Source organism: Ambystoma mexicanum, chromosome 13 (genome assembly GCF_040938575.1).
Source record: "Ambystoma mexicanum isolate Mex_15411 chromosome 13, UKY_AmexF1_1, whole genome shotgun sequence".
NCBI classification, from domain to species: domain Eukaryota; kingdom Metazoa; phylum Chordata; class Amphibia; order Caudata; family Ambystomatidae; genus Ambystoma; species Ambystoma mexicanum.
The window spans coordinates 801,932,446-801,959,182 of NC_090938.1; the positions used below are offsets into that span (position 1 = coordinate 801,932,446).

The following is a 26,737-nucleotide window of genomic DNA, read 5'->3' on the forward strand; positions in this document are numbered from 1 at the left end:
AATCATGTATGGTGGGCAGGCATCCCAGGTTTTACACTGCAGGAGGTCTCAACATATAATGAACATAGGGGGGCCACACCTCGATTGCTGTAGGTGGAGGGGGTCCTAGGCTTCAGAGGCCATAGGTTTCAGCCTATTGTATAGTGGTGTCCATAATGTGACAGTCATCAATGGTTTGTTGTACCGGGCTTAGGGAGTAATTTTGCGGTGGGGGATTGCTAGTGTTGGGAGTTTCCCTGGATGAGCGATGCGGGTTAACCGTGGCAGTACATAGTTAATGATGTGCATATGCTAACCTGGGCCACATCTCATTGTTAGATGTCTCTCATGTGGACTGATGGGTAGGGGCGCCGTAAGTTTGAAGCGAGAGTGGCCACAGCGAAGGCTGCTGGCTTCGCTCGGGAGCTTGTTGGGTGGGAATGTTGTTGTGGGGGCGAGTTGATGGTGGATCAGGAAAGCCACAACGAAAGCTGCTGGCTTACTTGGAGCACTAGTCGGCAGGCCGCGTTGTTGAGACGTAAGTGGTGGTATGTCAGGTGAAACCGCTGCAAGATCTGCCGGCCCCTGAGTTGTGATTGAAAGCAGTTGAGTTTATTAGTGGTGTAATTCAGGGGGTGCAGTGGCTTAGGAGAGTATTGGGAAGAGCCAGGTTTTAAGAGCCTTCCTGAATTTCAGGTGGTTTCTGATGTTGCGAATGTGTAGGGTGATGGAGTTCCAGGTGATTGGCGCTTGGACAGAGAAGGAGGAGCCGCCAAGTCTTATGGAGCTATGCGGTGGGATCACTAGGTGAAATGCATTTCGAGATCTGAGGTTTCTAGAAGGTTGGTATGGGACAATTTGGTCTCATAGGGATTCAGGGCCAGTGTTGTGGATTGCGCAATGGGTGATACACTTGGGTTTGAAGGTGGTGTGTCGAGCAATAGGGAGCCAGTGGAGTACTCACAGGGTAGGGCTGATGTGTTCTCTGGCGGGAAAGTTAATGAGCAGGCGCGCTGCCGCATTTTGGATTCTTTGCAGTTTCTGTAGGTGGGATGCGGGGGCTCCTAGGTAGATGCAGTTTGGCGAGAGAGGATGATGAAGTCGGTAGCCGCGAAGTGATGGGGATAGGGGAGGTAAGGGAAAATCCGCCTGAGGATACGCAAGTGAAAAAAAACAGGTTTTGGATACGGTGGTGTGCTGGGTGAGGGATAGATTTGAGTCTAGTTCGCATCCAAGATTTTTAACCAAGTTTGACAGTGCCAGTGCTTGTCCTAGTAGAAAATGAGGCTGCAGAACACCACTAAGGATGTGGGTGGAGTGTCCTCCCACTGCCACAAGTCCACATTTCCTAAACTGCGATCGTTGAGATAAAATGCGTTATTCCTTAAGTTCAATATCGCCTCTGACCAGATGTCACCATGCTCCACAAACCATCACGTAAAGATTTGCTAAAATGAAGCTGTACGGCCCGCCTCTCAGAGCTCCTCCCCAGCAGTTATCACATCCGCTGGTAATTTCCTCCTTCACACATCTGCTCACAATTGGCAGGACAGTGTCACGGAAAGCGTTGCCTCCCAACAGCAGCTTGCGAATGGCGACAGAAGACCTGCGGTGAGAATCAGCAACTGTGCAAGACGTGTTGTCTGCGCTGTACAGAAATGCCGCTACCGGAACCCCGGTAAATTGCTGGCATAACAAGTGAAGTGATTGGGATGATACAGTTCTCCAGGCCCGACGTGGACCCCAGGGGATACGGCAACCCGCTTTCCGAGACCTGATGAAGGCCCTGAATGGGAGGGGTCTACTGCACAAGCCGCCTGACCCAGACCACTAACACTGTCCCGACCATACAGATACTGACTGTGGAGTGGCGAATCGGGAAAGGCGACCCACGATTCCTGCTGCACTTCACCCCAGGTCTCCATGTTGTTTCCAAGAAGCTCCCACTGCTTCTCACCACAGAGTGTCAAAATGCTCCCGACACACTTACTGCGAGAGTGACCGAACAGTGCTGGGGTCGCCTTTGTCTTCCTCGTCGCCGCTAGGTTGTAGTAATTGACTGTCCACAATAACTACCGAGAAATAACACAAGTTTATTAGGCCAAAAGACCCAAATACAGCTGTGTCCACAATGGAACATTTGGATGCCATTCCACGAACAATACATTAACAACATTGATAATGGATATGACAAATACCCCCTCACAAACCACCCGTCCCCCAAACCTGTACCACCCCAGTGAAACTGCCCCCACCTTTGACCCACCATCCATCCCAGTATTTCCAGCACAATTCCTGCATTTACAGTGCACGGTTTTGACTGTTGATATAAGCATATTACTAAAAAGAGCTTTTGCTCTTATACATATTACAGGCCTTGTAATGCATTCATTTATCAACTGGTCTCTGTGGTACAATCAGTTAATGTGCATCCCTCGGACATGCAATGCTAGGGGTTCGAGTCCACCTACTGTGCCAAAATTGCGACTCTATTAAAATGTGTACCCTTCATTTCCCCAAAACAGGGATTTTTATTTAAAAATAAACAAAAAAAACTCTCGGGACAGGGGGCCCCTGCCCGGGACATCCGATATCACTGACAAGTATCACCATCAAGTGCCCTCCCTGCGACACCAGTTGCAGTAAGTAAATAGGAGCTGCAGGCTGCCTAGCTCTCCGACTAAACATCGCTCGGCAATGGATAATACTCCCACCCGGTGTGGCGCTCCAGTCAGAGTACAGAAGAGTGTGAGAGCACCCCCTCCCTCCCTCGACAAGACAGCGCGAGCGGGTCGCTCCGCACCGGCCGTCCAATGAGGTGACGCTTGTGCTGGCGGGAAAACGCGCGACCCCGGTAGCTTTCCTGGATGAAACTACAACCCACGTGACTGCGCATGCTGACAGAAGGGGCGGGGCCCAGCACAGGGGCGGTTCCGAGAGTTGACAGTTGGCGCGCCGAGTCCGGGCCTCATCCTGAGACGTCACGCCAACCTCGCGCGTGACGCAGGGCGACAATCTCTTTGTTTACTTGCGCTTCACTCTAATTTAGCCACTTTCTATGGACGCGTTTCCAAGGCCCCTGACGCACCTTGAAGCCGAATAACTACTACATCGACATATATTTCTCCTGGGGTATATTGGGCAGAGGTAAGAATACACATGGTAAATTCCAATGCTCGTCGATAATATTAAACAATAACGCCACCCTATTCCCTGGAGGAACAGATACGGCGAGTCTCACAGCCGCGCACTGGTAACTCGCCGTCCCGCTTTCTCGTCCCGGTACTATAGTTGCTGTGCGGTTCTGGCCGGAGCATGCGCAGTGCGCTCTTGTGTAAGGGACAATGGCGGCTCCCGGTTCGCCGTACTATTCGAGTGTCGCTCGACGTAAGGCGTCGTGACGCGCACTTCCGCGCACGCGCAGTCGGCTGCCGTCCGTTTCTGCTCCCGCGGCGGCTGCTGTCGTAGAAGGCGAGGCGACGGCCGCGAAAGAAAGAGCGCGGAGCGGTGAGATAACGGGGAGGAGGGGGCGCAGGAGGGAGAGGCAACGGGAGCGCGCGGCTAGCGGCCACGGGGGCCTCCCAAGTGGCGGGGCCTCGGAATGGGGAGGCTTGGAAATGGGAGAGCAACGGAGTGGGAGGAGAAAGCAGACCTCGCCCACTAACCAAGAATGACAACAACCTTACTTACCATGTCCGGCCATGGCCCATATATTCCATGGAAAGTCCCCTACTAGAATCTCAGAATAGTTACCCCCTACTTCAACTGCGTGCACCCTCGCAAAGTAACTCTGGGAATTCATTTAACGCCTAATGGGCCATGTTTAGTGGACAAAAAGTTATGTTTTCCAATACTTCTGATTCGCCCTCGCTGCGCGGAAGAGCGTGTGTTCTCCAGAAAATCTGTACACAAGTGGCACTGAAAAGGATCTTCACAGACACACTAGCCCTGGGCTCTGCAAGCCAGACCAATGTCGGCCAGGTCTGACCCAGAAACGGAGAAATGTTCTCCAGCCAAAGGCAAATCGCCCGCATTATTACACCGCGAGCTTTAAACCCAGATCTTCCCACGGACAGACTAACCTAACGGGAACATCATCAACCTCGCAAGCAAGGGAGAAAGCGAGAGAGGCAGGGTCTTCTCTTGTCTACATTTCCACTCCATGGTATTTATTTTTACATTTATATAGCGCACTAAGCCCAAGGGCATCAAGGTACTGTTACAGTTCAGGTTACACCAAAGACAAGGTTATATACATTAGATAATGTATACCTGCGTGGACACAGTTGGGTCTCTCTCTCTTGCTAATTAGTCAAATAGATCCAACACCATCCAGCAATCTTCATGAAATAGAAAGATGAACAGTGAGTAACCACGACATGCATAAAGGAGGAAACCAAATGCGCACGCTTTTTTTGTGCTGGTTTTTCAGGGAGCTGTTGCACAAATTGGCAAATTCGGATTTCTGTCACAGCCACATGGAGGCCTAGGGAAGTAATTGGAAAAGCTTTGCTCCCTGCTTTTTCGTGAGCATGGCTTCAACATACCCCTGCTCACCATGAAGTGAGTAAATCCCAAACATACCCACTGGCGCAGCAAACTCCTCGAGCTATCTCCCCTCTTGCCGCTGCACCGATACAATACAGTTAAGTCACACAATAAATTCAGTCCAGTTTTACACATCACTCTTCCACTTTTTCCTTCTCATGCCTTCCTGAGTACCTTTATGTACTCCTCGCCCTCATTCCAACTATCCGACTCTGCTCCTACTTAACTACTACTGAATGTTCTACTATACACTCCTCTGCCTCTCTGGTTAATTGCAGGCAAGAACTATTAACAGTCTGTAGCATCAAACTCCAAATAGTTTTTTTCTGTTGATCCCAAAGCTTTATCTACTAGTGCCACATTAACCCCAACAAAGCAATAAGCATTGCCAGATTGCACATCTCCAGTTCGTCCAAACCCCCATGGCAGGGGTTAACCTGGGATCCCACTGATATCTTGGAATTTCCGCCTGGCCTAATAAAACACCCAGCTGTCACCACAGCTTACAAAGAACCTTACAAGTAATCAGTACTTGGGTTCTTCTCAACACTTCTAGTTGGGTTCTGCCTCACTGCCATTAGTATCATATGTTTTCATAGCGCAAACCTACCTTGAGCAGCAGAGCGCTGAACATACCAGAAGAAAACATGGATAGGGAGAATTTTTACAAGTCATTAAGTAAACATGGGTAATGATGATCACAGTACCATATACAGAAGTTGTGTGCACAAGATGGCCGCAACCTAGGTTACACCAAGGTGCAACCCACTACCACAGCACCCCTGCTAATTTATTGCAGATCCATACACAAGGTCGCCAAAACGTGTGGTATAAGAGTACATTACGTGTGAGACTTGCCAGATAGGCTGGAACTGCTTTTAGCTGCTGCTCATCTTTATTTCGTTTTTAGTACACTCAACCCTTTAGGTGTGGGTAACACTCCCAACTCGCTAAATGGCAGTCTCACACACCACCTGGTTGTCGGTAACAAGACTACCAGTCTCCAGTTTCATTATTTCACGTTTTTACTTTTTTCTGTGCCTATTGCAGTACACCCACTCGTTGGTGCCCTCTTACACATCCTCCAGCCATGGACCACAACCATCCTGTGTGTCCTCTTTCCGCTAGCCATGGCTAACATCTGTGATATTCTTCAATCTCCTATTTATGGATTTGTTGGGCAATTAACTGATTATGCATCTCATCTTCATCATGGTAGTGTAAAATGCGAAGGCATGCACAACAATGAGTATCTCAAATGGCCAGGAGTGTCTCTTTTAGATTATGCACATACTGTGTAGGATTTCACATAAAAGTTTTGAGACCTGGCTATGCATGAAATAATTTACTACAGGTTGGTTCATTCTCCTTGAAGTAAACCGGCCTTGGATTGGGAGGCAAGCAATGTCCACACAGGAGTAGGTCACTCACTTTACCTGCGGTTTAAGAAGTTTTCTATATGCATGTTCACAGACTTGCAGGTGCTGTCTTTGGGGGTGTTTGTCTCATACTGTATCTTCATTGATTAATGTTTTGCTACGACTGTGCTCCTATAAAACACAATATGGAAAAAGACGCCATTAACGACATTGATTTGTTTTTTTGCTGGTGAATGAAAATATATTGGTTGTTTCTTCGAGCATTGACTGCACAAAGTTTTTTTCCTTCAGTGTTGGTTCAAAACGTTGAAGTAATTTTGCTTTTTTAAATGTGCTTCTAAGGCTCTTTTACTACATTACTCCTCCCATAGGTTTTGAGATGTGCTGGAGCCCTTGTTTGGTTGTTGCTCGAAAGAGCCCCTATTCAACCTTAGAAATGGTTCCTCAGAGCTTGGGGTTACGTCCCCGTTGATATTGATCCCGCCACGCCATGGGAAATGAACCTGCTTTAATAAACCAACATGCCTTCAGAAAAGGCACCACCTGTCATCTGAATTTTCTTTTAAATAGACGGTTTGTCTCTTGTTAATATTATGTTATCTTCTTTCTGTAGGTTGTTCACTCTTGGTTCAAGACGAGGCCACTGCCCTATTTTCTATGTGCAGGGACGTTTACTCTGTACTACCGATCTTGAGGCACCTTTCAGCACCCGCCTCTTCCCACGCAGAAAGACCGTGTCCATTAGCGCAGACCTACTTGGAGTGCTGCTGGAGCATCAGTTCTTACCTCCAAGATATGGTTGTAAAGAGCAGAATTCTGTAGAGATTGCGTGGCTGTATTGAAAATTCACAGTTGTGCCTGCTCTTGCTCAAGCTGTACTGCTTACTCACCCGCTGGCGGCAGCAGGGACACCTCCATGGCAAAGCAGGACGGGGGCATCATTGTCCTGGACGATGATGATGACGACGGTGAGCTGAAGACTGGGTCTGCTTGGGTCGCTCGTCCTTGGAAGCTCCCCTCTTCTTCCAGCATTCCTCCCAAGACTGTTGCATCCCCTCCATTGGCAGGATCCAAGACGCCTTCCTCTGTTAGGGCAGTTCGCTCACGAACACCTCGCACTACTTCAAATGATAAGTCACAAACTCCACCTCCGTTTATTTCGAAGGATCAGCCCCATACACCACCCTCCACTTCAAAATACTGCCCCCAAGTAAATCATTCCACCAGTACCTGTTTGCCGACAACACAAACCAATGGGTCCGACGTGATGCCTGTACCTGAGAAAGAGGATGCCAAGGGTTCGCTCAAGGCTATTAATGAAAACCTATTCAAAGAGGTAGGTCCTTCTAGTCCTTGCTGATTTGTGGGCTGTTAATTGTGCACAGGCTAGCAAATGTCACCCACTATTTCCTTTTAACAATGGTCTGCTTGTAATTGAACTACATTCACATTTGAGGCCTGAACAATCCTGGGGTGTGCTATCTTAGTATTTTTATTTTGCGCTGGTCAACGAAAGGCTTATTCGTGTTCTTTGGGATATTCTGATTAGGACAGTGATGGCCATGGTTGAAGACATGCCCTGTGACCATCTCATGCATTGTATTGTGAGGGTTGTGGTCAGCTAAAGTTTCTCTAATCCGCACTCCAGATGTTTTGTTTTGCTGGATACTGCCGTTTGTGGTTTTCTAGCATGCTTTGTAACCCCTCTTGCGTGTATCGAGAGCGAGGCACTCTCTTATGGGTGCTATGGTGTGCACTGTGTATGTCTTCTGAGTAGCATTTGTATGTATTGTAACTTATAAAGCACTCTTGCCAAAGCGATGTACAAGCAATTGCAAAATAACATTACAATTGAAAATGGAGTCGATTAAATTGGCAGACTGGAAGACATTAATTTTGTGATGATAAATGAGTTCGCAAGAAAGGTACGAGCGTGGCTAATGTAGAGGTGTAAACGATGGGCTTAAGACATGTTGAAAACAGGTAGAAATGAGAGGGAGTAATCCAAAATAACAAATTGATTACAGGCACAGGTGGGAAAGGGGAAATGGGATTGAGAAGAAAGGTGAGAAAGGATATTTATGATATTTTATTTGTATCGCGCCCATACACAAGTGTTTCAGAGGGCGACAAGGGAGGACAAAACAAACTTACTGGGCACTGTGACATTGAGAAAGTGCAAGTGCAGGGGATAGTAAAGTGCGAGGGGTAGAGGGGGGAGTGGAAAGTGCGGTACACGTGATAGCACCTTCTGGCAGCACTACCTGTTGCTCTAAGTGAGAGAATAAGGTGTAGACAACAGGTGTCTGATAAGTGCTGGAAGGGGACTGTAGGGTTGCAGATACAGACCCAAGTGCTGGGTGTGGCTGGGAGGGCAGGGATCTAGGTCTGAAGTCAGAAGGTAACCAGGTGTCCAGTTCCAAAGCAGGGCAGATTGGTAGGGGAGAGGAAGAGCGAAGGCAGAAGCAAAGGAAGGTCTTGAGGGGCTTCCGGAACCGAAGATGGTTCTCCTCAAGTTTCTGGGAGGCTGTTCCAGAGGGAGGCCCCAGCTGAGGAAAGGGATCTACCCCCCAACTCGTTGCCTGGAGAAGCGACTGACCCTGAGGGAGTTAGAGGTGAAGGAGCTAAGAACTCGAGTAGGAATGGATTTACAGAGGGAGAGTTGAAGGTATTGTGGACACAGGCCCCAGAAAGCCTTGTGGACAATGCAAAGGGTCTAGAATTTAATCCTTGCAGCCACTGTGAGCCAAGGAAGAGATTTCAGGGCTGGAGAGATACGATCCCAGGGCTTGAGGCCAAGGACAAGTCTTGCAGTCCTGTTCTGGATGAGTGGTTGCAGGCATATTTAGAAAGAGGCTGCTACAATAGTCCAGCCTAGAGAGAACCAGAGCTCTGGAGACAGTGAGCTTCTGTGGGAAGGAGAGGAGAGGAAAGGAAGAATACCTCTGAGGTGCAAGTAGACTTTTTGAGATGTGAGGAGCAAAGGAAAGCGTGGGGTCGAAGATGACCTGAGATTCTTAGCCTTGCAAGTGGGAGCAGGGAGAGAGCCACGGGAGGTTGGCCAGAGAGTGACAGGAACGGAAGGTGCAGGTGTGCCAACGAGAAGGCTCTGTCTTACCGGCATTAAGGCAGAGGTTGTTGATGGCGCACCACTATGAGCGAGGGAGAAGAGGTGGCAGAGGGGAGCCTGAAAACAAGTTGGGTGTCGTCAGATGGCATTGAAAGTTTGAGCAGAGAGCAGCAATGCAGTGGGCGAGCGGTGCCAGGTATTGGTTGAAAAGCCAGGGAGAGAGGTTAGACCCCTGGGGAACACCTCCAGGTAGAAAGTCAGATAGAGGAAATGAAGGACCCATATTGGACCTGGGAGGGTCGGTTGGAGAGGTCAGCTAGGCCAGAGCCTGATCCCTGGTGGCCAGATTATCACAGAGGCGATTGAGCGGGATGACATGGTTGACTGTGTCAAAGGCAGAAGAAAGATAGAGAAGGATGAGGACAGATGGGGGGGTATTAGAATCGAGGTTGGAGAGCAAGTCTTCACAGATGTTCGGGAGAGCAGTTTCCTTGCTTCTGGCAACTCTGAAGCCAGACTGATGGTCATGGAGACAACCAACATAATCAGTGTGAAGATTACGCTGGGAGATGGGCAGCTTTTCCAGGAGTTTGCCAGGAAAGGAGTGATCGAGATTGGTCGATAGTTAGCTGGGCAAGAGTGTTGGCTGTGGGTTTCTAGAGAAGAGGGGTGCGCAAGAGTGCCCCAGAGGCGAAGGAGTGGTTGCAGAAGTCTGCCAGAGCAGGAGCAAGGGTGTCAATGTGGCCATTGATAGTTTTGGACGAACAGGGGAGAACCTGTTTTGACAAGACTTTCATAGATGGAAGAGATGAGGCGGCTGCAGGGGTGCCGGATGTAGCAGCGAGAGAAGGGGGAAGAGGACGAGAGGGTGGACAGGATGTCCTGGGTTTTTGAGATGAAGTGAGAGGCAAGGGCTGTGCAGAGGGCCTGAGAAGCGACGGGAGAGGTAGAGACTGCTGCAGGTTGGCCAGCTCCTTATAGATTTTAGAGTTAAGCCAAGTTGTTAGATGCCACCGAGTTGTTAGATGACGCAGGCTTGGATATGGGCTCTCTTCTTAGTGCGGACAAGGAGCTGGTATTGCCTTTGGAGCATGCAGCAGGCCAGTCTGTCAGAATGCACAAGAAGCCTGCTGTTTTCTCTCAGCCACCATACACTTGCGTTTAAGGGTAACTAGGTCAGAGTCGTACCAAGAGTTGCACTTTGCTCTGGGCTTCAAGCGGATCCTCATGACGGGGACAAAAACATCAAGAGTTATCAGAGATTGAAGAGTAGAGCATGGAAAGGGCTGTCGGCATGCAAGTCAGCTAGAGGTGGAGGAGGGGGAGAGAAAGTGGTAGCAAAAGCCTCAACTGAAACACGCTTTATGGGTTGGATGACCGAGAATGTAGGTGGCAGTGTTGGAGTTAGCTTGGCCTGAAGGTTAGAGAGGGAAAGATGGGAGGAAAGGAGAGAGTGATCACTCCAGGAGAGGGGAGTGGTCTGAGGGATAGAGAGGGGGAGGTCTGAAGAGATCAGAACATCCGGAGTGTGTCCTGCAGAATGAGTTGGGCCAGATGAGAGAATAGAAAGAGTCGCAGAGGTCGCGAAAGAGGTCACAAAAGAGTCCAGAGGAGGGACAGGAAGCATCCTGATGGATGTTGAAGTCTCCAAGAAGGAGTTGAGTGGTCGAGGCCAGGAGGGAGGAGGAGAGGTCCGCCCACTCGGAGAGGGAGTAGGATATCTGACCAGGTGGCAGATGGATAGTAGCCACGGTAAGAGAGTGGCCAGGAGAGAGGGCCTGCAGACAAGGCATTCAAAAGAGTAGGCCTGAATAGGAATGACAGAGGCAGCAATCCACTCTCTCTAAGATCAAGGCTACACCACATCCGAAATGGTTGGATATGGGCGTGGAGAGGATCTTGTAGCCATCAGGGAGGAGAGTGTGTCAAAACTTATGACAGAGCTGGCCGTACACCATGCCTCGGTGAGACTGAGGACATCAAGGTCAAGTTCTTCCAGGAGGTGGCAGATGTCAGAGGAGTGTTTGACAGCTGAGCGAGTGTTGCGAGTGGCAATATGGAGATGGTTGCCATCCTTGAAGGACTTTCGGGTGGGGGTACAAATCAAATCGTAGGCATAACACGTGTAGGTGTAGAGCGAGCCAGAGAGAGGAGAAGGCAAGGTAGCCAAGGGAGAGGCAGAGGGGGAGAAAGCAAGGAAGCTGAAGTGGGTTTCTAGAGCACTGGATAGCAGGAGAAGAAAGGAAATTGATGAGGCGTGGGAAGCGTCTATCAAAGAGGATCAGGTTGGCCTGAGGTCCTTGGACCATGACATTGCCATTAAAGTAGACATTAATGATTACCTTAGAGGAGTGGAAGGGGTCCAGGAGTGCCTCCCACTTGGTGCCACCATTAATGGGTGAGGAAGAGAAGGGAGAAAGCAGAGTCCATATGATGATTCCAAAGGTCCCGCAAAGGAATGACAGAGAGGTTGTCGTTGAGTATCTGTCTGGAGGAAATGCTGGACTAGGTGTCCGCTATAGTGTAAAGGCTCACTCCCCGACCTACCAATACAACCTCATAAAATATAACACATCCAGTAGGGAATGAGACTAAGAGAACAGGTTGCAAGATTTAAAAGACTAAAGTTGGCATCCAAAGAACTCTGCTGCCTCGAGAGCGCTCTGGCAAACTATACAGTTCATGGAAATATAAAGCAAAACAGCATCATTGGTGACATCATTAACATAGGTTATTACATTAGTACAGGATTGGTTGGGGAGCGATGTCGCGTATGTTTCTTTAGGCGCTGCTTTCTCCGGATAGGCTGCCCAGTTGACGGGAGGTTGAGCGTCACAAGGTCCAGCTGCCTGTGTCCGGGAGGGGTGAGGATTAGGTGATGGCGAGATAGTTGACACTAAGCTGGCATGAGAAACTACCACTCGACATATAATAAACAATCATTAGTATACCTTTGAGTAAACCTTGAAAACCTATAAATTGTATACACGTGATTACGTCATCTTTCATTAGGACTTTTATGGGGTGCAGGGCTTAGGGGGCTTGTCCCCTGTGATAACCTGGGCGACTGGGCGGTTCTTAGCACATCAAGGCGAGTGGGGAGTATAGTGACAAATGTTAGTTTTAGGGCACAATATCAAGGCATAAATTAGTTTTCAAAAATGGATTAGCAGATTTTGCACATTAAAATTTTTTTGATTAGCAAATTAACTAATTTGCTTAGCAATTTTGTACTAGCATTGAATGTCACCAGAAATAGTTGTACCCCAAGATATAAAATTAGCAAGAATGCAGAAATTATTTCCATGTAGTTCTGAAGTATATCAGTGCAATGTCTATAAAATGTAAAGGTTCGCCGCATGAATGGCCAAACAAAGCTCTAAAACATTTTTCAGTTCAAGGATGTGTGACTGGGTCATGCAGTCAGTGTTGCAGCACAGTTTTAGTGTGGGGCTGAGCGCAAGCAAGTGGCTGGTATTGATTTCTCCCACCGAAACGGGCAGGAGAAAATTAATTCCCAGCACGGCCACCTGCACCAGTAACGCATCATGCTTGCAGAAGGCCTTTGAATTACATTAAAAAGATATTTTTAGAATAAAAAGTTGGACTAGGCTTTGCTTACCTTAAGGAACGTTGCTAAGTCACAGTGGGAAGGTCCTCTCTGCCTAATCTTCCTCTACACTGCAGACCAATTCCTACAAAATGGGCAAAAAGCAACTCATAACCTATCCACAACAATGCACACTCACTCTGGGGGTGGGGTGGGGGGGGCTCGAGAATCGATAGCCGAACAAATGCCAGTGCAGCCACTTGCCAACACCCAGCCCAGCAATCGGGGAAAGCGTTGGGGCCTTTCACCATTATGCAAATTAGGAGGTTTGGAGCGCCTGTACAGAGCTCCAAGTTTCCTGCATAAAACTGCAGAATCATTGGCTGCATCTGTAATGATTCTGAGTTTTATTTGTTTTTGTTGTGTTAAAATGCCATCTTCCACTAATGCCAGCTACCAAAAAGTAATTGGGGCTGAGGCTGGCGATTTAGGGGCGCAAAAAAGAACAGTTCAAAAGACTAGATATGTAGGCTTAGCCACAAAAGGGGAGGGTACATCGAGATCAGGACCTTTTTGCCTTGCGCTTCTGAACAGAGCCTTTTGCCTTGCGCTTCTGAACAGAGGCAACAGGCTGTGAGATGGCAGACAAGATAAGTGCAGTTGGATTCTAGTAAACATTTTAAAAACTTTGAAAGACTTTTATTGCAGGCTGTGTGTGAGAGAACAAGGGCGTGGGGTGAGAGAGTGAGAATGAACACTAAGAAACATGGGACAGGGAGAGTGGGGGGACAGGGAGAGTGGGGGGCTATATGCAAGATTAGAGCGCAGTTGTGAGTGAGAACGGGTGACTGTGATTGAGAGGTATCGTGCAAGAACGCATGAGAACTATTTTTGAGTAAAAATGACAGCTAGAGTGAGAAGTAGCATTATTTGAGAGCTTTGGTTCAAAAGTGAGAACTATGGTGCTGCTCACATGCTCAGAATTGTCATTTCTCAGCAGGACTGCAACACTATACCATTGTGTTCTGTATGTTGAGTGCTTCTTCACCACCAATGTGCATTCATGGCTCTCTCCCAGTGTCTAAATAGTAGATATGTCTACATTCAATTGGCAACAGGCATGTCCGGAGCTGCCTGCTGTCCATAAGCTGCCGCTCAGGATGTTGGGAGCCGTGATGGGGCAAGGGATAGAAGGCTCGAGCCTGTCGGATAGCAGAATCAGCAGGGTCTTAAAACCTGCTCACTTCTTCTGGAGGGGCCATGGGGCAAAATGAGCCTGATCCCACATGCAGGGGGTTGTTGCCCCTTTATCTCTCCTGAATGAAAGAATGAGCTCTCTGACGCACGTTATCGCCCCTGCACACACATTGAATGAATATGGTAAGGATCTATAGATCAAGAAAACTGGAGTGACAATTCAGAGTGTTTTAACAGAGATATAATTGTCTTCCCAGATGGGAGACTGACTCCATTAATATACATGGGGTCACTAAGATGACCAAGAGTGAAACTGTACATTCAGTTGTGAGATTACCAGCAACGGCAGATACTATGCTCCAAGGAGTGAGGTGCCCACTCAATATATCACACTGTTTATAGGTGTGAGACCCATGCTGAATGCTTTCCCAAAGAGCCTTAGCCAGAGTTTCACACTGAAGAAGAGAGCATGTGATCCGGCGTCTGCAGCCCACACACACGCAGGGGATTCCCTTGCTCCCACTTGTGAGATTTGCAACAAATTAGTGAGATTGTGCTCCAAGGTAGGAGGCACACGCACAGTCTTTGCTCTGACGTTTGACACACTCACAGGATGGGACGGCATTTCGTTCTCCCATCCTAGTTGTGTTGCTCTGCCTTTTGAGGGCTACTACAACCTGGATGATTATAGAGAGGTGGAGTAGGGGCAGGGATGGCCTACTGGAATGCAACTCGAAGGCTTAAATCTCCTTCTTACTTGGCTTTAGTATATGCAGTACATACTAGTCAATTTTTACCACTGTTCTGCGCTGCGCGCGCCTCCACCCCCTGTGGAGTCCTGTATTTGGGCCCCCCGGGAAATTCATAAGTCGGCTCCCCTGGTGCTGGGTGTTAGAGCTGGTCTCTAACATCCAGCACCCGCTGTAATAGAAGGCCTTCTACGAGCAGCAGGCTTCGTTATTATGGCGGGTGAATGTGAGCGTCCCCCAAAAACGCACCCCCCCCCCTTAGTGAGAGGCAATAAAGTACCCCCCCCCTCCCCCCCAGGAGGGGAATGAGACCAGGACCAAGTGCGGGTGAGATCAAAAGGGTTTTATCTAAATCAATACAGGGCATGCAAAGGACTCTGCAAACTCCGAGAGCGCTCTGTCTGACAACAGCAAAGACAGTCCTACTTATTACAAAACTAACGTCACGCATGACGCAAGCTATAGGGGGCACATAGTCTTGGGGATTGGGGGTGAAGGCTAGGTGGTATACATTGTATACAGTTGCTGTTACAGGGTTGGCGGATGTCCGTGCGGTGCCATGCGGGGTAGACTGGTCAGCTGGGCTCTTGGGGTGGAGCTGCCGGCCGGACATAACTTGTATTGATGATTGGTGGCTGCTCTAACACCTGCCCTTGTGGCCACGGACTCGCAATCATTCGTCGCATTCTACAATGTCAGTGTCTTTGTAAATCCTGCAATACATTGACCTTAGCTCAAGGAGGAGACAGGGACATGGATATTTGATGGGGACATCCCTATCCATCTGTTGTAGTGACATTTGGGTTCAAGTATGGTAGTCCCACGAGTCCATGTGCAGGGCCAGGGGTACAGAGGGCGGTTATTCGATCGCCCTGTCCTGGTGGCTATAATGAAGGACGGTATTATGATCTGTTAGTACAAGGGTGGGCGGCCCCCTTCGAGGGCCATTAACTTGGGGTGAACCGGGATACCAATGGGCCGTGGGGGGCATGTAACCGGTGCCCGGGAGATGGTGGGATTTAGGACCAGGTAGCTCGTAATTCATAGTCCGGCTGTGGCGGCCTCTTGACATGGGGGAGGTGGATGCTTGAAGCGGGTCTAGCAAGATTGGGAGGGGAGGCGAGGCTGTGCTGTTCGAACACCAGCTATCCCTGGCGGGGGGAGACGACCTTGCAGCTCTGGGCCTGTTTCCCTGCACAGGGCAGCTCCCCGTACTTTTGGCAATGGTGGGTGGCAACACTTGGAGCTTCTGGTATTATACACATATGTTTACATTAATATGGGAACACAGGCTGGAAAGGATTTTGCCATTTAACACAGTATTTCACATCAGTAGTTGACGTACGAACACGAGGTAGCATTAGGGTGGTTTGTGTGTAAGAGCGAGCACTGCATTTTACAGCACAGTACAATCTGGCTCCACTGCCTCGGCTGATCATCGCGCATTACAAATGCGCTTTGTTGCATCATGTACAGGAGCGATCACATATTACTGTTAAATTGCACATCTCCAGAATAGCAGCAAACGTTAGTCAACACGACATATATTACACAAATGCTTATTTCGTTATACAAGGTGCCTCGGGGGTTGGTCGGGGCGCCACACAGTCCAACTTAGAGGGCTTGGTACAGGGTCAGGGCATGCAGGATTGGGCTGGTTTCAGTTACCTTCTAACAAGTCCTGTCACGGCTGGGGCTAATGATGTACTGCGGAAGGCCAAGTGATACAGTGTTTATTTTGTTGTTTGTTCGTGTCTGGTTGCTCGTGAGAACAGGCCTTCAGCGGATCTACCATGAGGTGGAGGGTGGGGGGGGTGAGTGTATACTCCTGTGAGCGCAGTCAAGCAGGCGGCAGGTTGCATCTTTCTGTGTGTGCGAGCAACTTTGCATGGACTGGATTTTAGCGCCTTTTTACCCAAAATTGAGTTGTCTTAATACAAAATGAGGTCTATGCTATGTCTTATACTGTAGTCGTGCAGCCTCGCGTGTCGATCCGCAGCCCCCCGCCTCCTGGGCCCTTAGGGCGAGGGGGCCGAGTCATGAGTCTCCACCTGGGTCGGAGATGTATTTGAGGGGGGTCCTAATGACCTATCCTCCCCTACACGGGTGCTGGGTGTTAGAGCTGGCCTCTAACATCCAGCATCCGCCATAATAACGCAGCCTGCTGCTCATAGAAGGCCTCTTCTATGAGCCGCAAGATGCGTTATTACAGCGAGTGCTGTGTTAGAGAGCGGCTGCTCTCTAACATCCAGCACCCGCCATATTAACGCAGCCTGCTGCTCGTAGAAGGCCTTCTACGAGCAGCAGGCTGCGTTATTATGACGGGTGCTGGGTGTGAGCAAGTGGCTGAGAATAATATTTCTACGAGCAGCAGGCTGCATTATTATGGCGGGTGCTGGGTGTGAGAGTGGCTGAGAATACATTTTTTTCCCGCCCGAACGGGTGGGAGAAATATTATCATCAGACACTTGCACCCAGCACCCACGACATTTGCATGAAAAGCAGGGCCGGCTCCCACACCCAAACCTCCCCTAGCAAGTCCTTCGGCCTCCTTAGCTCAAAGTTAAGCCAGAGTGTGAGAGGGGGGCTGAGAACCTCCTCTCACCACTTGATGACGCCGCATCCGAGCTGGGCTGACAAAACATTGATACAATGTTTTGAGCCCAGCCCGGGTGCTTCTGCCTCGCCTGCAGTGCACGTTGTGCACAGCAGGCAGAACTTTTAAAGGCACAATCCTTTTTTTATTTTTTCTGCTGTGGAAATCATATTGCAGTTGGTGCGACATGATTCCTAAAATAAACAGCAAAACATCATTATCGCAAATTGCGATGCAATACCGCTTATTTTATGCTTTGCAATATACTGCAACAGAGATCTGGATTTAGTGGGGGCACTCTGGGGTGTGCTGCACAGCAGGGTCACACTTCTGGTACATCAAGAGAATACCTTAGGAGGGCACTAGGTTACATTGGCAGTAATTTTCCAACAGTGGGGGCAAGGGAGTAGGAGCAGGTTTGTGGAGATGGATGAGCTACAAGGCATGGTTCAGGCCGGTTCACACACAGGGCAGTGATCACAGAGAAAGCGTGAAATAATACAGTTTACTATTTGTTGCAATTATTCCCGGCGCATTTGTGAGAAAGGGATTTGTGAAGCTTTCAGACGGGAAGAAAAGATGGGGGCCATGAGCACGCTGTGCGCGGCACTGCAGAGGGAAGTCTTTTCGTATTATTGGAGTGAGGCCTAGTCCAAAGATGGAGTCGAGGGCACATAAAATGGAAACCAAGTGTATCCCGCAATAGCCCCATTTATGCTAATGTTAGCACAAGGGCAATGGAGGCGTCCCCCGCTAATGCGTGAGCAAGTGGTCCATATCGTGCAGAATGTGCAAGGGAACCCCTCATTCCCACACAATAGGGAGACCAGGGTTGGAGGCCACGATATCCTTTTTGAACTTCCTATCAGACTTTGTGTGTAGGCTAGTCAATGGAGAAATGGAGTGCCATAGGTGCCGTGGACAAGGGGGAAGAAAAGGGAGAGTAGTGGACGGGTGGAGACAGGATGGGGGTAGCACAGGGTAGTCACTGGGCACAGCTAAATTCAAAATGGCAGCAAAATGGTACAACCAGCTAAATTCAAAATAGCAGCAAATCGTACTAAACGCAGTCCAGTCACAGGCAATAAAAGTGGGACAAGGGTGAGCTGGCGTGAAGGTGGAAAAGTCAGGCGTGTAGAATGTCGAGATAGGGGTGACTAACCCATGGTTGCAGAAGTGACAGTGTCATGATTGTTCAGGGTTCCAGGAAAATGTGAGATCACCATCCTCCAGGTGCTTGAGAGGGGTTTGAACCAGCATCTCCGAACCAGCTGCGGACAGAGAGCAGACAGGGGCCTTTGTTGAGGGGGCTGGCTAAAGCCAGCCGGTCCCCGATAGGCTGCTTTGTGTTGCCCAAGCACCAATGGGCATGCAGGAAGGCTGGATATAGAGCACACGGACTGCTTCCTCAGTCCGGACAATGCAGCAGCCATTTCCAAGATGCTGCAAGGTCAGCATGAAAGGCACCCCAGTATGGGCACTCGCAAGCCGTGGGGCAGCACAAAGATGGAGACAGCACGCAAAGAAAACATGCTGTATATTTAATCAATCGGGTTAATTTTAAGTAAAGTAAAAACATCTTCTTTTGTCTTGATTGCAATGTAGAAGAAAGATGTAGCGAGGAGTTCATATCGCATACTCTCCTACCGTTCAGCAGACGTAACATGCACGACCTCCAGTCGTGCAGTCGGGATACCATCAGGGCAGCAGATGTCCTTGCTTTCCGGTAGTAGGAACTAGACACAGAATATGAAGACCAGCAGCAGGCCTGGCCTAGTTTTTTTGTTGTCATATTAAGATGGAGAAAATGTTGATGCACCCAGGTTGGGCAGCTGAGATACGGTCAGAAACCACTGTGTGGCGAGAACCAGTGAAGGAAGAGGGCAACCATAAGATTTGAGAATGTTCCACGTAAAAGTGACTAGATAGATTGAAGGAAGAAACAGGGTGAGATAAGAGAATAGTATAAAGGGAGAAGAGGAGTGCACCAAGTACAGAGCGAGCCCTGTGGAACAGCAAATTGAAGGGGTGAGCAGGAGAAGTTTGGTCGGCCCAAGAAACAGAGAAGGTACAACCAGAAAACTAGAAATCAAACTCCTGTTTTGTGGGGGTTAACATGTTGTAATGTTTGAGAGTGGGTGATTTAAGTGTTTGAGGTTCTTGGAATTTGATTGTCGTCTATTGAAAAGAGCGGCATAATTCTTGACTGCCAAACTGGAACTTGAAAGCGGGGCTCAACATTTGCATTTCTCCCCCTATTGCAAGGTTTTTATTTTAAAATTACAATTTGATTTTTGTGCTAGTCAAACCCAACTGACAAAGATTATACCACTGTCTGTCCTTCGGGGGGGAGGTGGGGCGGGGAAGCCCCTTTTCCTTTTTAGAGGCAGTGTGGTTGAGCTTCCATAATGCTCGGCACCAGTTTATAACAGCCTGTTTGTGGTTTTTTGTTGGTTATTGGGTTTCCTACTTTTGTTCGTTTTTTCCTGTGGTATGTGTTACGTTGTCTGGCATCTGCCTGTCTTGGCTCCTAGCTGCACATAGAGAGTTGGGGGATGGGGGTGTCTGTCATGGATGGCCGCTTCCCTAGTTTGTCAGCAAAATGCGCGTAACACTGCAGATTGGCAGCAACTCCAAAGGCTTTGAGGCCCCCAATCCATCATCATTATGCTAATTCGCATTCCTCAGGAGATTTCCCCCCCCCCCCACCTTCAATGTCTCAAGCAGCCCTACAGAGATAAGGGTATATCAGTCATTTTTACTCCCTCAAAAAAAGGGAAATGCGCCAAAAAAGAAATATTGGGGAGTAAAAATACCCTCAGCGAAAAACAGGAAAAAGACGCGTGCCTGTCACCCTTGCAACTCCATGGATATTTCTGGAGACCAGTAGTACACATGGATCCACAGGCAGAACAATAATATTTCTGCCTGATATGAAGAGGTAAACCTGAATCTTTTAATGTGCATAAATAACTAGATGCAAAGACATATTTATTGCAATAGCATTTTTTTTAAAACATTTTATTGGATTTTACGAGTATACACAACATCAACAGCATTGTATTATTCAGTGATAGTACCACTACAGGTTGCACCGCCAGCTAGGACTGTTTCAGTGGCTGGGGCGCTGTTCTGATTTGCTAGTGTCCATGCCTTTCCACATCGCCAGGGGAGGCCTCATATGCCCTGAATTCTCCCCTCCTGCTCTTTGGTTTAATAGATCGTACTGCCTTGAAGCCATCTTGTTAGTGGGGGTCTTCTAGTAAGTGCTGGAAACTTTTCTGCATAGTCCATAAATGGGGCCCATTTATTTAGAGCATTGTGCAGAAGACCCGAGCGGATTGTGATCTTTTCTGCGACAGCTATGTCCCAGCATTTGGACCACCATGGTGCAGCCGAGGGTCCGTCTGCGTTTTTTCCACAGCCGAGCCATTGCAATTTTTGCTGCCAGCAGGCGGTGCGTGCACAGGTGATGGATGTGGCCTGAGTTCGGGAAAGCTCTCCCCCCGTTTCGCCCAAGAGGATTATGCCGGGGTCCCAGGGGATGGATAACCTGGTAATTTCCTTGATGTGGTTCATTACCTCTTTCCAGTAGGCCTCTGCTTTCGGGCAGGCCCAGACCATGTGGAATAGGGTGCCTCGGGTGGGGCATCCGCTCCAGCAGTTCGAGGGGATCAGGGTTGGGCTTGTTTAGTTGAATTGGAGTGACATAATACCCTTAGCAGAATTTGTAGCCCCCTTCCCTGTTCGTAAGGCACTGTGTGCGCTTATGTAGTCTAGTCCAGATTTCCCCCCAATCTTCCACATCTATTTCCCAGTCCAGGTCTTTCTCCCATACGAGCATATATCTTTCTTTTTTAGAGCGGTCTGATCTGTCCAAGAGCTGATAGAGCACTGAGATCCTACCTCTCACGGCTGGGGATGTTAGAGTTCCAACGCCGTCAGCTCTCTAGCGCTTTTGTCCCTAACCCCTCTGTGGGAAAACCAGTGCCGAATTTGGGTATAATGGAATCCCTCCCGTTCACCCACACCAAATTTTATCTTGCATCTCTCGAATGATATGGGAAGTCCCTCCTCCAGGAAGTCCCTCACTTTTAATAGACCCCTCTCTTTCCAGGGTTCGAAGCCAAGCGGTGGATAGCCTGGCGAGAATTCAGGATTGTTCTAAATGGGGATGAGGGGGCCTAATGTACCCCGGACGCCCCACTTCCTGGCCACGGCTTTCCAACTGCGGGCGGTTGTGCTTGCTGCGGTCAAGGGGCCCCCGTTCCTCTGGGGTTTTATATTTGGCAGGTGTGGGAGATCCGATGGAGCAACTCGGCACCAGGCCTCCTCCAGGTGGTTCCATATCGGGTGATTTTCCGTTTAGGCCCAGGAGTATGCATGGGAAAGCGGGGATGAGGGGGCCTAATGTACCCCGGACGCCCTACTTCCTGGCCACGGCTTTCCAACTGCGGGCGGTTGTGCTTGCTGCGGTCAAGGGGCCCCCGTTCCTCTGGGGTTTTATATTTGGCAGGTGTGGGAGATCCGATGGAGCAACTGGGCACCAGGCCTCCTCCAGCTGGTTCCATATCGGGTGATTTTCCGTTTGGGCCCAGGTGTATCCATGGGAAATCTGTGCTGCATGGGCATACCTAGCCACCTCGGGGACTCCCAACCCCCCCCTACGCTTTCCCCCGCACCATGATATTCCTTCCTATTCGAGGCTCCCTCCCACCCCCCCAGACGAATTCCTGTATTTTCTTTTGCAGTGAGGTCAGAGCGGAATTCGGGATGTGAACCGGGAGAACCAGCCACCTGGGAATGATATTAATTTTTATGGCTGTTATCTGCCCAAAGCAGGAGATTTCCAGGGCCTTCCAGCGCTTTCACTGTGGAATTCGCTAATTAACTGCAGGAAGTTACTTGAGTACAAGTGTGGTGGGTCTTCAGTGATTTGCACCCTGAGGTAATCGATCGCTCCTTTCGCCCATGAGATTGGCATTAGGGGTTTAAGACTGGTTCTTTGCTGCTTGGGGATATTGACAGCTAATGCAGAGAATTTGTCTAGGTTGACTCTGAACCCGGAGACCTCCCAGAGGGACCCCAGGGAAGCTGCCAAGTCTGTTGCTGTTACCAGGACATCATCCGCATATAGAGCGATTTTTATATTCGTAGTCTCCCACGGTGAGCCCCTTTATCCTCGTGTTCTGCCTAACTCTCTCCGCGAAGGGCTCCATGGATAGGGCGAATATCAGAGGCGAGAGTGGACAGCCCTGCCTTGTTCCCCTAGTTATGCTTATTGCTTCCGACCTGGTGCTGTTGACCTGTGGTTGTGTAGTGGGAGTCTGGTAGTTGGCCATTAGCCATGTTATGAAGTTGGGGCCGAAGCCGTAGTGCTCTAACACACTCCGAATATAACCCCAATCCACCAGATCAAAGGCCTTATGCGCATCTAGGGATATGACTGCCATTCCCTCTCCCAGCCTAGGAGCGCTTTCAATGAGGTCTATCGGTCGTCTTATGTTGTCATGGGTCCCTCTCCCAGGTATGAATCCAGTTTGGTCCTGGTCTATCAAGCTCGGAAGAGTTGCTCCCATTCTGCATGCCAGGATCTTTGCGAACATTTTCCCATCATTGTTCATTAGTGTGATCGGCCGATAAGACGTGGCCTGCTCGGGGTCCTTCCCCGATTATGTTGCAGCACTTTGAGCGACTCTGCCATTGATTTAGTGACTGATTTGGATGCCAGGAAGGAATTAAACAGGGCAGACATGTCCAGAGCTAGTGTGCTCGCATAGCTTTTATAGAAATGTGTGGTTAATCCGTCTGGGCCCGGTGCAGTGTTCTTGAGGGATTTAATGGACTTGATAGTTTCTTCAACTGTGATGGTGGATTCCAGGGATGCCAGTTGGGCTTTGTTTTGAGGTCGAATGGGTTGCAGGTACTCTGATAGACCAGCCAGAGGTGTGGATTGCCCTTTCTTTATTGCATTGCGATGTCGCACCAATTCCCTAATTTTATCTGCCTCCGAGTATTGGGCTTTGCCGTCAGCCCCCACCAGTTTGAGGATGTTGTTCCTACTGTGTACCTTTTTTAATTTGTGCTAGTTCCCGGTTAGCTTTATTCCCCTTACTATAGTAGAACTGTCTTGTGAAAGCCAATGATTAGGCCGTCCGATCAGCCCAGTGCATTTCCAGTGCTATTTTGACTTTCCTCAGGGCCCCCCTCAGTTTTCCTAGAACTACGTGATTTCAGCTCTTCAGTACTTTACCTTTTCCTCAAGATTGGCTGTAGCGATGTTCGAGATCCGCCTCTGCCCCTGACCTGATTAGGGACCCTCTAACCACTGCTTTCATAGCGTCCCATACAATGTTGAGGGGGGGGGGAGGCAGCGATCAAGTTTTCCCTAAAGTAATTGGTTAGTGTTTCACCAATTTCCTTTCTGATGCACTCATCTAGCAGTAGGGAGTCGTTCAGTTTCCAGTGTCTCTGACTAGGGTGCCTTTGGCCCGATACGCTGAGATTAGCAGTTACTGGGGCGTGATCATACACATGCGAATCTCTATTTTATTTAAGCACGGGTATCGGACCCCGGAGAGTAATAGAATGTCTATTCTTGAGTACCCTTTATGTGCACAGGAGTAGTGGGTGTAGTCTCTGGATGCTCCGTTGAATAGCCTCCAAGCATCGACCGATTCGGTTTCCCTGCACAACTTTGCCAGGGATAGTGCTTGTGCGAACTCTGAAGTTGTAGGAGGCAGGGTTTTGTCTACTTGGGGGTTTGGCATTATATTGAAATCTCCGCCCATGATCAGGTGACCCTCTTTAAAGGCTAGAATGTTTGGGATTAATTCGCAGATGAACTTGCTTTGAGATGTGTTGGGATCATAAGTTGTGACAATAGTGATGGGCAATTCCTCAAATAGCCCCTTTTAGTAAAAGGCAGCGACGCCTGGGGTCTCTTTTCACTGTGATCCTAGACAGGGGGACCCTATCACTCAGCAGAATTGCCACTCCCCTTTTCTTCTCCCCGGATGTGGCGAAGTATGCTTTTTTTAATCTGCTGAATCTGACCCGATGCTCATCTAACTGCAGTAAGTGGGTTTCCTGGAGGAGAACAATGTCTCCGGCTAATTGCCCCAGCCTGTGTTCCACTGATCTGCGTTTCCTTGGGGAATTCAGGCCCTGGACGTTCCAGGTGAGGATTACAACTTCGTTTATGTCAGCCATTCCCCCAGGCTTCGGTGTTAGCTATAGTAAGCTCTGTGTCCCCTGTCAATTCCCGATCATTCGAGTGTGGGGCAATAACGCCACGTTGCCCTAGCATAGGTGTTGGTGTTGCTGTGTCGTGTTGTGCATTATACTGAAGAGAAGGACCAGAGGTATCCAGACTCTAAGTGATTTGGACTTGTCCCTCCCCGTCCCCCCCACTTTGACCTAGTAGGAATAACCACACCCTACTACCAATGGGTAACTGGTGGCGTGTGCGCACCGATAAGTGGCCAAATGGGCTGCCGAAAACCAAACAAAATTGAGCTATAACCTAGCTCCCGCACTTTATCTGAAATGGGTAGGCTCCTCTTGTGATGAGCTCAGATTGCCTTCCACCACTAACACAGGGAGGTCCACTGCACCCTCCCAACCCCCGCCCCCCCCCCCCTGAAAACCCTCCATCAGAATTTATGGGTATAGTGACGTCTGAGTTCCAGCTTGGGCACCTGCGAAGCATGATTGGCAATCGGTATTGATTATGATCATCCTGGGTTGGACTTTTTCTGGGAAGGACCTCGGATCGGATCCTGCGCCTTCTGCTGACTTTTGTCCAGGTTGCTCCTGTTTGTTTTCTGGAGGCTGCCCAGTCTGTCCCCTCCGAATCTGACTTCCCCTCCCCCACCAATGCACATAAACTTATCTGCCTTCTTTTGGTGTCTGAATCTTATCTGCCTCCTTTGGTGTCTGAATCTTTCGCTGAGCCCCCTCCCAGGTGATTCTCACAGAAGTTGGAAATCCCCAGTGGTATGGAATCTTCCTTTCGCGCAACCACTCGGTGAGCGCCCTCATCACTTTTCGTTTTTGAAGAGTGGAGTTGGCTAAATCCTGGTAGAGGAATATTGTGGATCCTTGGAAGGTAATTTGCTGCATTGTTCTTGCCTCATGCATGATCTCTTCCTTGACTTGAAAGAAATGTACTCTAGCAAGGACGTCTGGGGGACGTGCAGAAGCCTGTCTTGGGGTCGTTCTGTGGACTTGGTCCAGTTCCAATGCTGAGTTGTCAGGAAGAGTGATTATGAATCTCAACAAGTCTGACACACAACTCTTTAGGTCTGCTTTCGCTATTGAGGATGGGATCCCACACAGGCAGATGTTTCGCCCGGACCCCTTTTCTGCATCCTCCTGTTTTGCTTCTAGTAGGTTGCATCTCGCTTCTAGGGCTGCAAATCTGTCTTGTCCCTGTTTGCATTCGAATCTTTGGTCACAGATCACGGTTTCAATTTCAGCAGCGTGGTGTTCCACGGCTACCACTCTTATCGAGGGAGTTGATCTTTTTCGTGATCTCCTCAGTACCTTTTTGAATTTCTTTCGTTAATGCAGTCAACAAGTCTTGGAGGTCGGCTTTTGTGACCAAATGTCCTGGGTCAGAGGCTACTGAGCTGCGACTAGAATTGATTGCTTGATCTTCGGGTGGGTCCCCCCTTTTTGGACCTTTCTGTGGAGCTGCTACTCATCATGGCGATGTCAGTTTGCCTCTGATTTCCCACTTTTTGCCATTTCGCTTATAGTTGCTGCTTTTAGTTGTGTGGGATGAAAGATGCCCCTGTCGCCTCTTCTGCGCGGGCTCTGCTAGTGTCTGCGATTGCTCCCGTCTCTCAAGCTCTGGCTCCCCACGGCAGGGCGGTACTTGATAAGCCTAGTGAGAGAGAGTGTGGTCTGGGAGTCAGTGACTTCTGCCTTAAGGCTGGAGGGTGCTGTCGCTGGTTCGTCGTGCTTTCACCTAGCCGCGAGGAGCTCTGAGTGGGAGAGGCAGGAGAGAACTCGCTGATGGAAGGACCGAAGAGCGGCCGGAAAGGTGGAGCGGACACTGGTGCTTGGGAGTTTAAGGTGCTTTCACAGGTGTGAGTTTCTGGCCCCGCCGCTGTATCGTGGGTCACGTTGTTGGATAAGTCCTTGTCAGGCCCCTGATGGCTGCATGATGGCTATAGGAGGGACCTCGCGGGGGGGGGCATAGGCCCCCCCTCTGCGGATATCCAGGTGGATTTGCTTATTTGTTATGCAGTGGGGGTCCAGGGTTGGTGTAGAGAGCAGATGTGGGTACCATGTAGGTCGCTGTTGGGGGGGGGGGGGGCCCACCCGGCTCCTCACCTTGGCCAATCCGGCGTAGTACTGCAGGCCCCCACGGCTTCCTCGCAGCTCAGAGTGGTTGTAGGTGTTGGCTACGGGGCGCGGGGTGCCCAGTTCTGAGGGCCTATGGGTCACTGCTGCAGATGACTGTAGCAGGCGTGCACCGACACGTTATGCACATGCGGGCCGGTGTTGCAGCTCTGCCGGCCCCAGCAGCGTGAGGTGCTGTGGGCCGATGGGCTGATGGGTCCGTGCTGCAGATGGCAATTGCAGGTGTCAGTTGATGACTTGTTGACGCTCCGGCACGTCTGGTGTGAGGCTCCAGTCGTTAAGGGCTCACATGGGAGG

The 26,737-nt window shown here is 49.5% G+C and overlaps 1 protein-coding gene across 3 annotated transcripts in view; it reads left to right on the forward strand.

The window, feature by feature from the left end:
* The first annotated feature begins 2,903 nt into the window (after window positions 1-2,903).
* DAXX (death domain associated protein) overlaps window positions 2,904-26,737 on the forward strand; it is a 281,310-nt gene continuing 257,476 nt past the window's right edge. The window contains exons 1-2 of one of the 3 annotated variants that reach the window (XM_069635217.1): window positions 2,904-3,126; window positions 6,520-7,242. In XM_069635217.1, coding sequence (XP_069491318.1) covers window positions 6,823-7,242 — 420 coding nt within the window. In that variant the 5' untranslated portion in view covers window positions 2,904-3,126; window positions 6,520-6,822. Of the gene's footprint in view, window positions 3,127-3,374; window positions 3,487-3,540; window positions 4,145-6,519; window positions 7,243-26,737 lie in introns of those variants that run through there. The other 2 variants (XM_069635216.1, XM_069635218.1) reach the window with 2 other exon arrangements.